The sequence below is a fragment of the Clupea harengus genome, chromosome 11 (assembly GCF_900700415.2).
Source record: "Clupea harengus chromosome 11, Ch_v2.0.2, whole genome shotgun sequence".
In the NCBI taxonomy this organism is placed as follows: Eukaryota; Metazoa; Chordata; class Actinopteri; order Clupeiformes; family Clupeidae; genus Clupea; species Clupea harengus.
In genome coordinates this window covers 1,360,164-1,373,405 of record NC_045162.1, presented here as the reverse complement: position 1 = coordinate 1,373,405, position 13,242 = coordinate 1,360,164, and the positions used below count along the sequence as shown (strand labels likewise).

The 13,242-nt window shown below is 40.5% G+C and overlaps 1 protein-coding gene across 2 annotated transcripts; it reads left to right on the top strand.

Moving 5' to 3' along the window:
- The first annotated feature begins 1,766 nt into the window (after positions 1-1,766).
- Positions 1,767-4,311, top strand: LOC105890548 (E3 ubiquitin-protein ligase TRIM35-like). 2 transcript variants are annotated; one of them, XM_031576611.1, is made up of 6 exons: positions 1,767-2,171; positions 2,330-2,425; positions 2,819-3,049; positions 3,262-3,284; positions 3,357-3,475; positions 3,677-4,311. In XM_031576611.1, exons 1-6 carry the CDS (start codon positions 1,767-1,769, stop codon positions 4,225-4,227), a joined length of 1,425 nt encoding a protein of 474 aa, XP_031432471.1. In that variant the 3' UTR covers positions 4,228-4,311. The 2 variants fall into 2 exon arrangements, with proteins under 2 accessions (XP_031432471.1, XP_031432470.1); XM_031576610.1 differs by lacking the exon at positions 3,262-3,284 and having other exon boundaries at positions 2,819-3,059; positions 3,344-3,475.
- The last annotated feature ends 8,931 nt before the right edge of the window (positions 4,312-13,242 follow it).

Genomic DNA, 13,242 nt, shown 5'->3' with positions numbered 1-13,242 from the left:
CCTAGATGTCAAGAAGCATTTGACAATGTTAAGTTGTTGCTTGCTTCCTCCCCTGTGCTATCTGCTCCCGACTTTGACCGTCCTTTCAGTGTTGCTGTTGATGCCAGTGAAAGTGGTGCTGGAGCAGTTCTGTTACAGGTAGGATTAGATGGAGTAGAGCACCCAGTAGCATACTTTTCAAGGAAGTTTAATCGCCATCAGCAAGTCTACTCCACAGTGGAGAGAGAAGCGCTAGCTTTAATCCTTGCAGTACAGCATTTTGAGGTCTACTTGGGCTCTTCTCCGAGTCCAATAGACCTTTTCACTGACCACAACCCATTGGTCTTTATTGATCGTATGCGAAATCAGAATCAACGCACTATGCGTTAATTCTTAATTCTTAATTCTTAATTCTTAGAGCTTAATTCTTCAGCAATACCCGTTGAAGATTCAACATATCAGAGGCAAGGACAACATTGTGGCAGATGCGTTGTCCAGAGTCTAAGAATAGTTTTGTCTATCTTCACTGTGGTTAGTTATCATACACTGTAGTGTAGATACTTTAGGTGTACTGTCTGTGTCGCATTTCCCTAGTCCTAGGGGGCCCCAGGATTTAGGTTGATGTGGCACAGGAGGTCTTTCTTTTTGTTTTTGTTTGTTTGTTTGAGGTTTACCTACAGCAAACCTCTTAGTGAGGGAGGTGTGACGCCCACCTGTGCCCCACTTCAGGCTTCGCCCTGCCAGTGCACGGGAAGGACGAACCTGAGCCTAAATGCTTTATTGTCTGCACCTGTATTTAGGGTGGGGCTATAAAAGGGTTTTTCGCTCTCTCTCTCATTAGGCACTTCTGTTCGGTACTTGTAGGCACTATATTGATATTCTCTCTCACACGGGCTCTTTGACTTCTTTCTAAATCTGTCCCCCTTTCTATTTCTTTAGCTCTCACTTTCTTATTCATTTACCTAACAAATTGATACATTCATTCACCCATTCATGCACGACATTGAACATTACCTTTTTCATACCCCTATTTTTTGATTGTTAATATTGGTAATAATGAATTCGTATTATTGAATTTAAACTGTCTTGTGTCTTGTCCCTCATTATGTGACGGTAACCTAACGAGTCTGCCGTTACAGATTTGAAATTACTTTTCAATTGAAATGACGTCTTTTCTTTAATCAGAACTTCAAATCTACCATAGAAATGTGACAGATTTTCTTTTCTCTCTTTGATAAAAGCCAAACTAAAACAGGTGCTAACTAAAGAGAGTTTCGGTTCTGATTGATGTGGCAAAGCACCAAAGCACAATGTGCTTGCAGTGAATAACAGGTTTCGACCAGTCTCTAACTCCAGCATAACAACTGATTCTTCCATCTTTGTGGAGAAACATCGCATTAACCATATTTGACTAGGTAATTAGATCCTTCCGCACTGCTTCACTAAGCACTCACCAGAGTCCATTCCGGTTTTTCCAGTTCAATGCTTTCCATAGGTAAATAAGGGGAGAGAAATAAAAACAGTTTAGACCAATCAGAAGTCTCTGAATTTGAATATACGGAAAAATCAGGAAATGAACGTTGACGCATTAGACTTTACGTCAGCTATTCTGTCTAGTCAGTTCGACACTTTTAGTCAGGAGATCTGTTTTAATCTAGAAGAATACGCCGTTGTTACTTTACAGATAATAAGGCAGGATTTACTGAGGTGATTTCTGACAAATAGAGTGAAAGTTAAGTGTACACACTCAAAGTTTCCAGCCAAGTGACTGTTTCTGTTTGAAGAGGATGGCATCTAAACGTTCTCTACCTGAAGAGGATTTTAACTGTCCTGTTTGCTTTGACATTTTCAAGGACCCCGTCATTCTTTTGTGCAGTCACAGCTTCTGCAAAGACTGCCTTCAGAAGTTCTGGAGAGAGAAGAAATCTAAAGAGTGTCCAGTTTGTAGAAGACAATCTTCATTGGACAATCCACCACTGAATTTGTCTTTGAGGAACTTATGTGAGTCTTTCCTTAAGGAGAAGAGTCAGAGGGCTTCAGGAGGGTCTGAAGTGCTCTGCAGTCTGCACGGTGAGAGACTCAAGCTGTTCTGTGTGGAGGATAAACAGCCCGTATGTCTGGTTTGTCAGGCTTCCAGGAAACACTCAGGACACCAGTTCCTTCCCATAGATGAAGCTGCACTAGATTATAAAGTGAGTTTCTATTATTTGCCTATAGGTGCAAATGTTATTTATGACTATGCAATGGGCATACTTTGCCTTCTGTATCTGTGCTGTTACTGAATGAGTATCCACAACAACAGAAAATGAGTATAGATAATCTCAACGTATGAAATATTTGTTCATTATAGGAACAACTAAAGGCTGTACTGAAGCCCTTGCAAGACAAACTGGACCAATTTGAAGAAGTTTTTGAAACATGTGACCAAACAGCCAGTCACATTAAGGTGAGATTTACCAGAACAACCAGTTTCAGAAAGAGACCATTGACTTCATGACACTGTTTCTGACATTGTGTAACATTACCTGTATGATATGATACGTAAACAACTTGTATTGTGCAGCTATTTAGTTTCATTACAACTACAATTGAAGTTACATCAAGCATCTCACCGAGCAATTTGATACAGATATTACAAGTACACAAACTGATGTTATTATCATTAAGGAAATTAAAACAATGATTTCACCACATGATGGTTCTGCCCTTAGATACACTGTTCACATTGTCAACAGTAATACACATCATTACTTTGACAATATTAATATTGGACAAATGACATGTTTTGAGGAAGTAACATTTTTTATGACTGTAGTCCCTTTGATGTGTGTAATTCAAGGTTCAGGCCCATCAGTCAGAGAAGCAGATCAAGGAGGAGTTTGAGAAGCTTCATCAGTTTCTGAAAGATGAAGAGGAGGCCAGAATAAGAGCACTGAAGGAGGAAGAACAGCAGAAGAGTTTGATTATGAAAGAGAAGACTGAAGAAATGAGCAAGGAGATGTCCACTCTTTCAGATACAATAACAGCCATTGAGAAGCAGATGGTTGCTGAAGACATAATCTTCTTACAGGTATGGACATGTGGTTTCAGTTCAGTTGGAAAATAAATGGTGAGATGTTTATGATATTTTATAAGTATTTTCAGTTTTATCTATTTATTTTGATATTTTGTTATATAATGTATCATTACTGTCCATTGTGTGAACAAGAAGTAAGCTATCAAGACAGACACAGAATATTGAAATTAACTGAACTGAAATCTGTGCTGTATGCTGTTTTCCAGAACTTCAAGGCTACCGTAGAAAGGTGAGATTTAAATTTTGTTTTTCTGTTTGAACCCACACTAAAACTAGTGCTAACTCCAGTCTGTGTTCCTAGTTCTACGTGCACACTGCAAAAACCACAGGGAGTTTCAGGAGGTCTGATTGATGTGGCAAAGCATCTGGGCAACCTGAAGTTCAGAGTCTGGGAGAAGATGAAGGACATAGTTCAGTTCAGTGAGTTTGATGTCACCTATGACACACACACACACACACACACACACACACACAAACATACACACACACAAACATACACACACACAGAGTATGACATCAACTTAAAAAACAACGCTACAGCTAAATGACAAAGTAAGAATCTGTAAAAGAAGTCATACACCTGAGTCCATTTGTTCACCCTCTCCTCATCTCTCTGTTCAGCTCCTGTAGTGCTGGACCCAAACACTGCACACCCACAGCTTATCATTTCTGAGGATCTGACCAGCTTTAAAAAGCCAAGTCTTACACAGACCCGCTTTGGATGGACATATTTTAGCCAGACAGTCCCTGATAATCCAGAAAGATTTAATTTCTCTCAATGTGTCCTGGGCTCTGAGGGCTTTAACTCAGGGTCACACTACTGGGATGTTGAAGTTGGAGACAATACAGAATGGTATGTCGGTGTGACCACAGAGTCCAACCAGAGGAAGTTGGGCACCCTCTCATGGGAGAGAGTGTGGCGTGTGGGGTATGGATTTCATTCTATAGGACCAGTGCATGAATTGGAACAGAACATCCAGACACTCAGAGTGCATCTGGATTTGGATAAAGGACAGCTGTCATTCTCTGATCCTCTACAAAATACACACTTACACACTTTCAAACACACATTCACTGAGAAAGTCCTTCCCTTCTTCTACAGCCTCATGTCATCACTGAGTATTTTACCCCTGAAGCCCTCGGTGACCATTGAACAACGCAGACTATGTTGAGACTAACTCCAAAAACTTAAGTGTTCCATTGAGTAAAAGAAACAATACATGAACACAATTCATTGGTCTATATTTAAATCTGTGTTTTTACAAATGTATCCTCTGTGGTAGTTTCATATGGCTTTCAGGCTTATCAGGCATATCAGGCTTTCTGCTGATTGGATTAGGCGGAACCCTGGTTTATCGGAAAATGAATTAAATGGTGACAGCTTTCAAAAGCCCACTAAGGCTGCCCGTCATGATTGAAGCGCTGGGCAGAGCTGCACTCAGACTGTGGCTATACACCGCGATAACATCCTGGCGGCTATTAACCGCAATATGGATAACAACAGGGAGAAGTTCACGGCTTTGCAAAGGGAATTGGTTCAACTCGGAGACCAGACGGTAAAGGAGAAGATGAGCAAAATGGCGCCTATTTCCAGTGGCGAAACCACCGGGGTGGCAACTGCAACCCTAAAAGACTTGCTTGCCACCCCACTTGCCACCAAGGTTGTCAGAAATGTCTCCTATAATATACTATACATTTATTGAATGGTATTATATTTTTGCTACTTAACCCATTGAAGTCCACGCTCCCTGTGCAGGGATATGGTGGTTTTTATGAGGAATTGCTTTTAAAGCTCAGCCAGTTTTTGTCGGAGAGACATAGAAATTACACCCCCAGAAACCTTGAACGCTTTTCTTTTCAAATGTACACAGTTTGAAACAAATATATAAATAAGCACTTTGTAAGGAGAATAGGACTAGTCTCTTGCACTTTTCAGTCTCTGAGTGAGGTTTCAGCTCCTAATGACCCGCCCATTAGCAAATGACAGCTATTCATATGATAAGGGTATGGTAATTCAGTGATCTCTATTGGGCCATGGTGTGTCAAGAAATCCTGTGGGGGGTACGGGCCACAAAGACATTCCAGGGCCATTAGGTAAGGGCCATTGTTCTTGTCTGAGGTGTCCCAGGTGTGTTTACACCTAACTCATCAATATGCATTTGTAGGGACACTAGTTTTGAAAAGGTACAGGTCACTCTAAAATTATAAATATATAGTAGTGAAACCACACACACTTTCTAAATGCTAAACTCACCTTTGTAAAACTAACACTTATGTTTACAAAGTTCAGAGTTCAAAAGCCTTGCTCCAAAATCTTTACAATGTATTTTTTGTACAAAGTCTGAGCACCTCTGAAAGTATGTTTTTGGAAGGGTTTGTTTAGATTTGATTTAAATGAAATCTTTTTTTACTACATTCCTTTCATTCCCATGTTATTATTGCTGAGGTATTCTAGAATATAATCATACATGCCACTTTTGCCTCAATGTTTTTAGTTAGGTGAAATAAACAAAAATATCAAGGCATGGCAGACTACCTAAGAGAGTGAAAAACAGGCTCGGACTCAGTAGTGTTAAGCTGTTGATGTCTTTGGTAACTTGTTCTAAAATATTTGAGTTCCCCCTCCCCTGTAAAATGGTGGAATCCATGAGTCCGCTTTGCTCTCTTGTCACCGCTTTGCTCTCTTGTCATCTCCTGCTCCATTCCAGTGAAGAAAGAAACGGTTTGAAAGCATTTGAGAAGCCAAAAACAAACTGGAGACAAGCCTACTGTAGACAGTGATGAAAGAAGTGAATCGTGAATCAAGAAAATGTGATGGGTGGTCATATGTGATAGACAGTTCAGTTGTAATTTCAATCGCTAGCTTGCAAAAGTCGGTAGCATACAGTAGCTAGCTCGCTATACAGCTTGCTTGTGCTAGTGTGGGTTAAATGTCTATGTCGCTACACGATGGTAGTCCTTTGGGGGATAGTAGTCCCTCACATTGCGCATGCGTCATTTTGTGACACTGTCGACTGCTGTCATCAGCAAAGCCGCGCATGCGTCACAACGACAGATCCGTTTTCATTAATGGAGAAAAGCGACGAAAGGCAGTTTTTTGAAAACATGACCATTTATTTAAAAACAAAGAAGATGTGGTGGAGGATCAAAAAGTCTCTCCCCAGTTTAGTTTCATATGTTGACGTAGAGCCTTATGCTGTTAGCCGTTTACAACATAATTAAATATAACATTAAATATACCCACATTATGCGTTAAGACAAGCCCCATATGTTGACGTTTAAACCGTTTACAACATTATTAAATATTACGTTAAATAAACCTACATTATGCGTTAAGACAAGCCAGATATGTTGATGTTGAGCCTTATGCTGTAAACCGTTTTGTTGTCTGAGCATGCGCGATTATGTTGAGCCTTATGCCATAAACCGTTTGTGTCTGAGCATGCGCAATGTGAGGGACTACTATCCCCAAAGGACTACCATCGTGTAGCGACAGTCTACTAGGGCGTTAATACCTACTAGGAACGTCATAGAACGCGTCGCGATTGTGACGTTTCTACTGCTCATTTGTTAACGGAGTATTACATTTCGCCACTTCATTGGTCAGAATTTATTTGCTGGCCGATTATTTGCCTGTAGGACCCCATAAACAATGAATTACCAGTATCGAGTAATACAGTACCAATCACGAACTGTACAGTAGCTACTTAGCATGCTAATAGCTAAGTGATTCAGCTATTCAGAAAAGTGGTGATTCCCGTCACGAAACACTTGGTTTTTCACTCGGTTTTCACTCATCCATTGCAATACAAAAATTAAGTTTAGCTTATTCACCGGATGCTAGCTAGCTAGCTAGCGACTGTAGCTACGAGATTTACCCTTTACCAAACCTGATTTTAAATACAGCGGTATAATTCACTCGATAAATACATCGGTGGGTAGATTAAGAAAATGTAACTAACATGTTTTTACGTGAGTCTGAATATAAAGCTTGGCCAACAATTAGCTCTGAATGTCGAAACACTTGGTTTATTTACAACACGTATGCCATCAATACTTTCTCCAATATCAATTTATTTAAATTAATTTTCTTTGATAATTAAACTGTCTCTGATATACAGTACTGTGCAAAAGTTTTAGGCAGGTGTGAAACAAATGCTGTAAACTAAGAATGCTTTCAAAATGGAAGTGTTAACAGTTAATTGAAACAGTTAATGAACAGAAGAGAAATCTATATCAAATCAATATTTGGTGTGATTCTTCTAGGTACACTTGCACACAGTTTTTGAAGGAACTTAACTGGTACGTTGTTCCAAACATGGACAGAACTAACCACAGATCTTCTGTGGATGTAGGATTCCTCAAATCCTTCTGTCTCTTCATGTAATCCCAGACAGACTCGATGATTTACAGCATTTTTTCACACCTGCCTAAAACTTTTGCACAGAACCATGTCACCACCTCTGTTTCAATGCAACTTGGCTTACATTACATTTGAAAAAAAAAAATACACATATAAACATTGCAGAACTATGAGAGTGTACAGGGTTGTTTTATCTTTTATTTCAATGTAAGACATTTGGTGTCGGGTGATTGCAGGAAGATAGGTCTTCAGGTGGAGGGTCTCTGTATGCTGAGGTCATGAACCAACAATTACTCAGGATCTCATGCTTCACTGCACTCCTCCTCACCATGGGTTGATTTCAAAAATCCGCACGCAGCTGTGAGGCCTTGTGCAAACACACAATCGTCTAAAAACATTTTTATGTCCTCCTGAAATTCAAATGTGAAAATGAAAAGGGATACTTGGCACTACCGTCATCCTCATACTGAACTACTCTACTACCACCCCATACCCTTTCTGAACATTCAATGAAATACAACAGGTCATGTTTCATGGACGAGCATGCAAACATCAATTAATATAAATGAGTATCTTAGTATTCAATAGAAGTGAGATCAGTATCATCATTTGGAAGTAGAGCATAGTGTGTCATAGTTTGGAGAGGGGGGGGGCAATGTAAAGTCTTGCCTAGGGCAACAACACTATCAGGGCCAGCCCTAACCCCAGGATCCATAAAAGCACAGGTTGGCCGAGCGACAATATTAAAACAGTGGACCAGACATAATATTGTAATGAAAATCAGGATCACAGGGACATTTACCTCAGCAGCATAGTCTTTGCCATTCACACTCCTCCGTGTGGGCGATGTCGAGGACACCGTAGAGCAGTGTACCACTGATATCGCAGCCATAACCTCACTATTGCTGAAACAGTAAGCATGGTAGATCCTGACCAGTGGTCCAGCAAAAAGAAGAGTACCCCAGTCCCAAGGATCCCTTCTTTTACATGTCAGTTTAGGTAGGAACATGTTTGTAGTAAATATGTAAACAAATGGGTAGTACATGTGTTAACAATTGCATGCCTGTTCTAAGGGATACTTCAAGGGAGCCATAGTGAGGGGGAAGAGCGGAGTAAAGTGGGGGGCATGTCCTGATCGGCTTTGTGTTGGCTGTTCAGGTGCTTAGTATGCCAGGTGTGGGTCCATGGATGTTGCTTTGGTTCCTAGGTGTGCCTCTCTGTAGGTAAACCTGAGGGGAAAAAGAAACACACAATAATTAATTTAACAAACATTAAAAAAATGCCAATCTGTACCTACCAAAAACACATTGTCACTGAAACTGATGAAGCATATGGTAGACACATAAAGCTGGTTTAAACCATTTGCATGTCATGACTTACACATATCTAGATGTTTTGTAGAACAAATGACTGCCTATTTAGACACTGCAATAGGTGCCCCTTACCTGCACTCGCAACAACTAGGCCTACATGGAGAATGGATAGGTCTACTACAAATAACGAATGATAATAAACCATGTGAATGAGCCCATTGGTTGTCTGTTTGAATAATTTTATTATTTTAATGAACTCTCTCGTATCCCCCTCTGTCAATATAGCCTCGCCTATTGTGAATAATAGCAATGATAGAGTTTTTTCAACATTGAGCCTCCTAATTAGACCTAGGCTACTACTTAGCGTCTATCTTAGGCTACTTTTATTTAAAATAGTTGGTTGATGCGCCTCCTTACAATGTTACATTGTTTATTGTTTGAGGAAAATAGCGTGCAGAGAGAAACAAGCATACTATGTCTTTGTCAAAAGGGCTGAAGAGGAAAGTTGACAACGGAGCTTATAAAGATAAAAGGAGACAACTTTGCCTTTATCTTACCCGGTTTCACTAATGGAAAGCCCATGTGTCTCATCTGCAACAAAGTTGTCGCGGTTTGCAAAGGGTACAATGTCAATGATCTAGCTATGTCTTTTCAATCTAGAGAGTGATGAGGCTGGTTCACTCAATAGCTCGCTATCGACTAACTCCTCAGACTTATATTACCTCAGACAAGGTAGCTAGCTAGCAGGTTAGGTGGCAAACTAATCTTACAAAACTTTAAGACGATACAAATTTTAAAAGACGTTTTTACTGACTTTCACAAACAGAAAACACAGCCGATTACCAACGTTGTCATTATTGGTACACAAAAACAGCTCTCACTGACACACTGGTGCTTGTTCATCCATAAATTAATGACCGTAGGCTAGCCCCAATACACCTTGCCTAAGTCAACTGCAAAGTAATACAATGGCATACGATAGTACACACCTTTACAGGAGGTCGTACGTGTTAAGTTGAAGTTGAAGTTGATGGGATATAATTTATACCATATATTGAAGATTCAGTCTTAGGTTTGATCAGTCAGGATCCAGGTTTATTCTTGAAGAATGGCGGCCGACCACTGTGAGACAGAGACTTTCAGATCCATCCTCCCTCACAGGACTTCACCTCAGCATATCTGATTATTCCTTGAGGAACAGTCTGTTAAATACACTGATATCTAAGGGGTGTTACCGTCTATTCAAATGGGCCATGAGTGCAGGGTTCTTTGTCTCGACCTGGGGGGGGGGGGAGGTGAGACCAATGTCGCACCTCACTCCCCTGGTCAAAATCAAGTATATTCACCCAGGAACTGTTTACATGCTAGTTAAATCCAAATAAAAGTAACAATTATAACTAGGTATAAGATCATTGAATTATTATTAATTAATTAATTATATTAATTAATTATACCGGTTCCTTCAGTCCCCCTTTTTAAGACTGTCTGTCTTAAACATCAGATCATTTAACTATTTTCTTTTTCTTTTTCTTGAGTGAGTGCCTTTGTTCAGTCTTTGTCTCATAAATGTGGCCTTCTCTCAGAAGTAATAAGTACACGTACATTGTAACCAGCAGGGAAATGAAATCAAAACAGTGACAACAAAGAAAACTTAAGGACTCACATGATAACTAACTAAAATGAACTAAACAAAAATGAAAATGTTAGGATTAAACAGAAGATAACGGATTATGGGAGATACATTACATTGTTACAACATCTTAAAACATTTCCTCTCTGGTGTACATGACGTACTTTATTGTAATGTGGGTTGACGGTTGATACAGTTAAGTGTGTGTCTGTGAGCGAGGGTGTCCGTGTGTGTGTGTGTGTGTGTGTGTGTGTTTGTGTTGATGTTTCAGTTCTTCGCCTCATGTGGTCTTCTCTGTGTCTTGTGTCTTGCCTTTGTTTAAAAGCAAGGGTTGACTTTCCGTGGGAGGGGGTAGGACGTGTGTGTGTGTCTGTGACGCTTGGCTTTTCTCCGTTGTTCCCCTCCTGTGGTCTTTGCTCCTTATGGGGTCATTCCACCTATGCATCTCTTAGCATATCAGGAGATTGCCATTTCTTTGAGGTGTCCCCGTCATCTCTTCTTGGGGAGTGGTGGTCATCGGTTCAGGTGTTGCCGTGGTCCTGTGGATTCCAGAGGTGTTGATCTGGGTTGATGGCTGAGGGTGTTGGCTGTGGTCTGAGTTTGTCCCCCTTTCGACGTCCTGGCCAGATGCTGCATGGCGTTTGTTTGAAGTTCAAACGATTCTGCTGTTCCTTCATCTGTTGATTTTTTTGGAATTGTCCCCCTTTCGACACCTTGGCGAGATGCTGCTTCCTTTTTGTCATCGCTATTCTCCATATTCCTAAAACTGTCTGCAACGAGATCTCAGAAAAAGATAATACCGGCCAACATCTCCATGAGGCAGGAAGCCTGTTAGCATACTCAACACATCAGACAATAGACATTTGGTATTGGGTGTGAAAGACTGCAGAAAGCTAGGTCTGCGCCCAGATTAGCCATTTGGATGCTAATGAGTGTGAAAGCAGGTTTGAACATGTGTTCAAGAAGAAACAGTGTAAGCAAATGTCAGTAAAAAAAAACTACAGACGCATACTAACCAACTAAAGAAAAGGAGAGTAGGGATTTGAAAGAAATTAAAACCATTTCACCTGAAGATAAAGACAGTGGTCACATGTAGGTTAAAAACAGTCCTGTAAGTTCATTCATTCATTCATACGACGGCTGGCCAGCCTACAGGCATACACAAACATTCATTCGCTTGTTCAGGAGACAGATGTGTCCATCCCTAAGAGAAAGGAATCAATCTGTTTACAGAGTTACAGTTAGTTAGTTACAAAATTATTTCATAAAATCCATTTTTATCCAGATTCCAATGGCACTTAAATGCCAAACCATTTAAGGCATTCCTTAATTCGTTCATTGCTCCTGGATCATTTGATGAAGACAGAAATTCAGCAGCTAAAACCTGTTTTGAGAACACATTCTGCAGTTATCATCTTATTAAGGTATGTTTTACTGGTAGTATCTACAAGAGAACCTATTGTTCTGTTTTTGCAATTCTCTCTGAAGCTCAACTCCTACCCCTTTTGATCTAACAGCAGTCGTCTGCTGCTGTGAGATCACGTACGGTTTCCGAAAAAGGCATCTTATTTTCCATGTACCTTAAACACATACACTAAGGAGGAAGACTTTGTTCCGTTAAAAATATGCTTACAATTATTTGTAATTGTAACACTTCATACAATAATTTTAACATGGGTTAAGAAAATCAATGTGTAGGCAAAACAAATGCTTAAAGTCTGTCTTGCTATGTGGCTTTGTGGTTAACTTCAGCTTAATGGGCCATCAAGGTCACAGGCGCGGCTGTACCTGAAGTGTGAATTAAGTGGTATGCGTGAGAGCTGTCTGTAACTATTGTGTGAACAGACACAGTCTAACATTTTAGCAGTATATCATCTGACTTTATCAAAAGCATTGTGAAATCTGGACTTAAAGGAATCTTATGTCTTGAATCATGACTGGTCAAATCCAAGAACTGAATCTCCACAATCTAATGTAAATAATTTACAAATTGACCTAGAACAATTTCTAAATTCAAATATAAAAAATGCTGTAGATCCCTTTTCAAACACCCATTTATGACCACAACACTTCTATCCTCTTGGGAACAATATCTGAGCGTGGCAGAAACTAGATTTTCACAAATGATCCAACCCACAGCTCAGACTGTGTTGAATCAGATGTCTGCTACTCTCTCTAAACAGAGCAGGCTCAAGAGTGTAGTTTCTCCCAAGGGAGAATTACTCAACACTCTGATGTGAATATGGAGCTGAAGGCTCACACACTCGAATTAAGCTTTAGCTTGCCCACGGTGAATTTGCTAGTGCAAAGACTCAATTCCGTCTGAGAATTCCAATCTCAAGACTGTTACTACGATCTACGGCACATATTTTCCCAAGATTAAAGGTCACAACACATTGGGAGGTTCCCTACATGGCCTTGGCCCACCCCCCACCTCATCCCCAGCCCCCCCCCCCCCCACTCATTACATATTTGCCAGAGCGCAAGCCATTATTGCAACGCTCGGATATACTTTGAATAGCTAGCTAGCAGCATGAAGCAAACTAAGTACTCAAGATGCGCTGTGGTGGGCTGCACAGATCTCTACATCACGTTCCAGCCTCAGAAGACACGAGCGAAATGGATTGAATTCATATTTGGCAATGTCCCTGAATGAACTTCAGGCGAGGGAAATGTAAGTATTAAATAAGTCTGTTACTTGCCCATTCAGTGTGGTGGTTAACGACGTTAGCATGTTGTAGGGGGACTAATTCAAACAGCGATTTGGTAACACTCTCCCGGACACGCCTCCAACTCGCGCGAAACTTGGCCGAGAGATTTCACGAGACGGCCACTGACAGCAGTGGAGATGAGAGCGCGCTTAAGAAACAGTTAGAGAGGA

What these genes read in the sequence shown, in the direction of transcription:
- LOC105890548 (XM_031576611.1), top strand. Translation starts at nt 1,767, where the DNA reads ATGGCATCTAAACGTTCTCTACCTGAAGAGGATTTTAACTGTCCTGTT. An exon ending in AAACAGCCAGTCACATTAAG is followed by an intron (nt 2,426 to 2,818) that starts GTGAGATTTACC and finishes GTGTAATTCAAG; the next exon opens with GTTCAGGCCCATCAGTCAGA. An exon ending in TTCAAGGCTACCGTAGAAAG is followed by an intron (nt 3,285 to 3,356) that starts GTGAGATTTAAA and finishes CTGTGTTCCTAG; the next exon opens with TTCTACGTGCACACTGCAAA.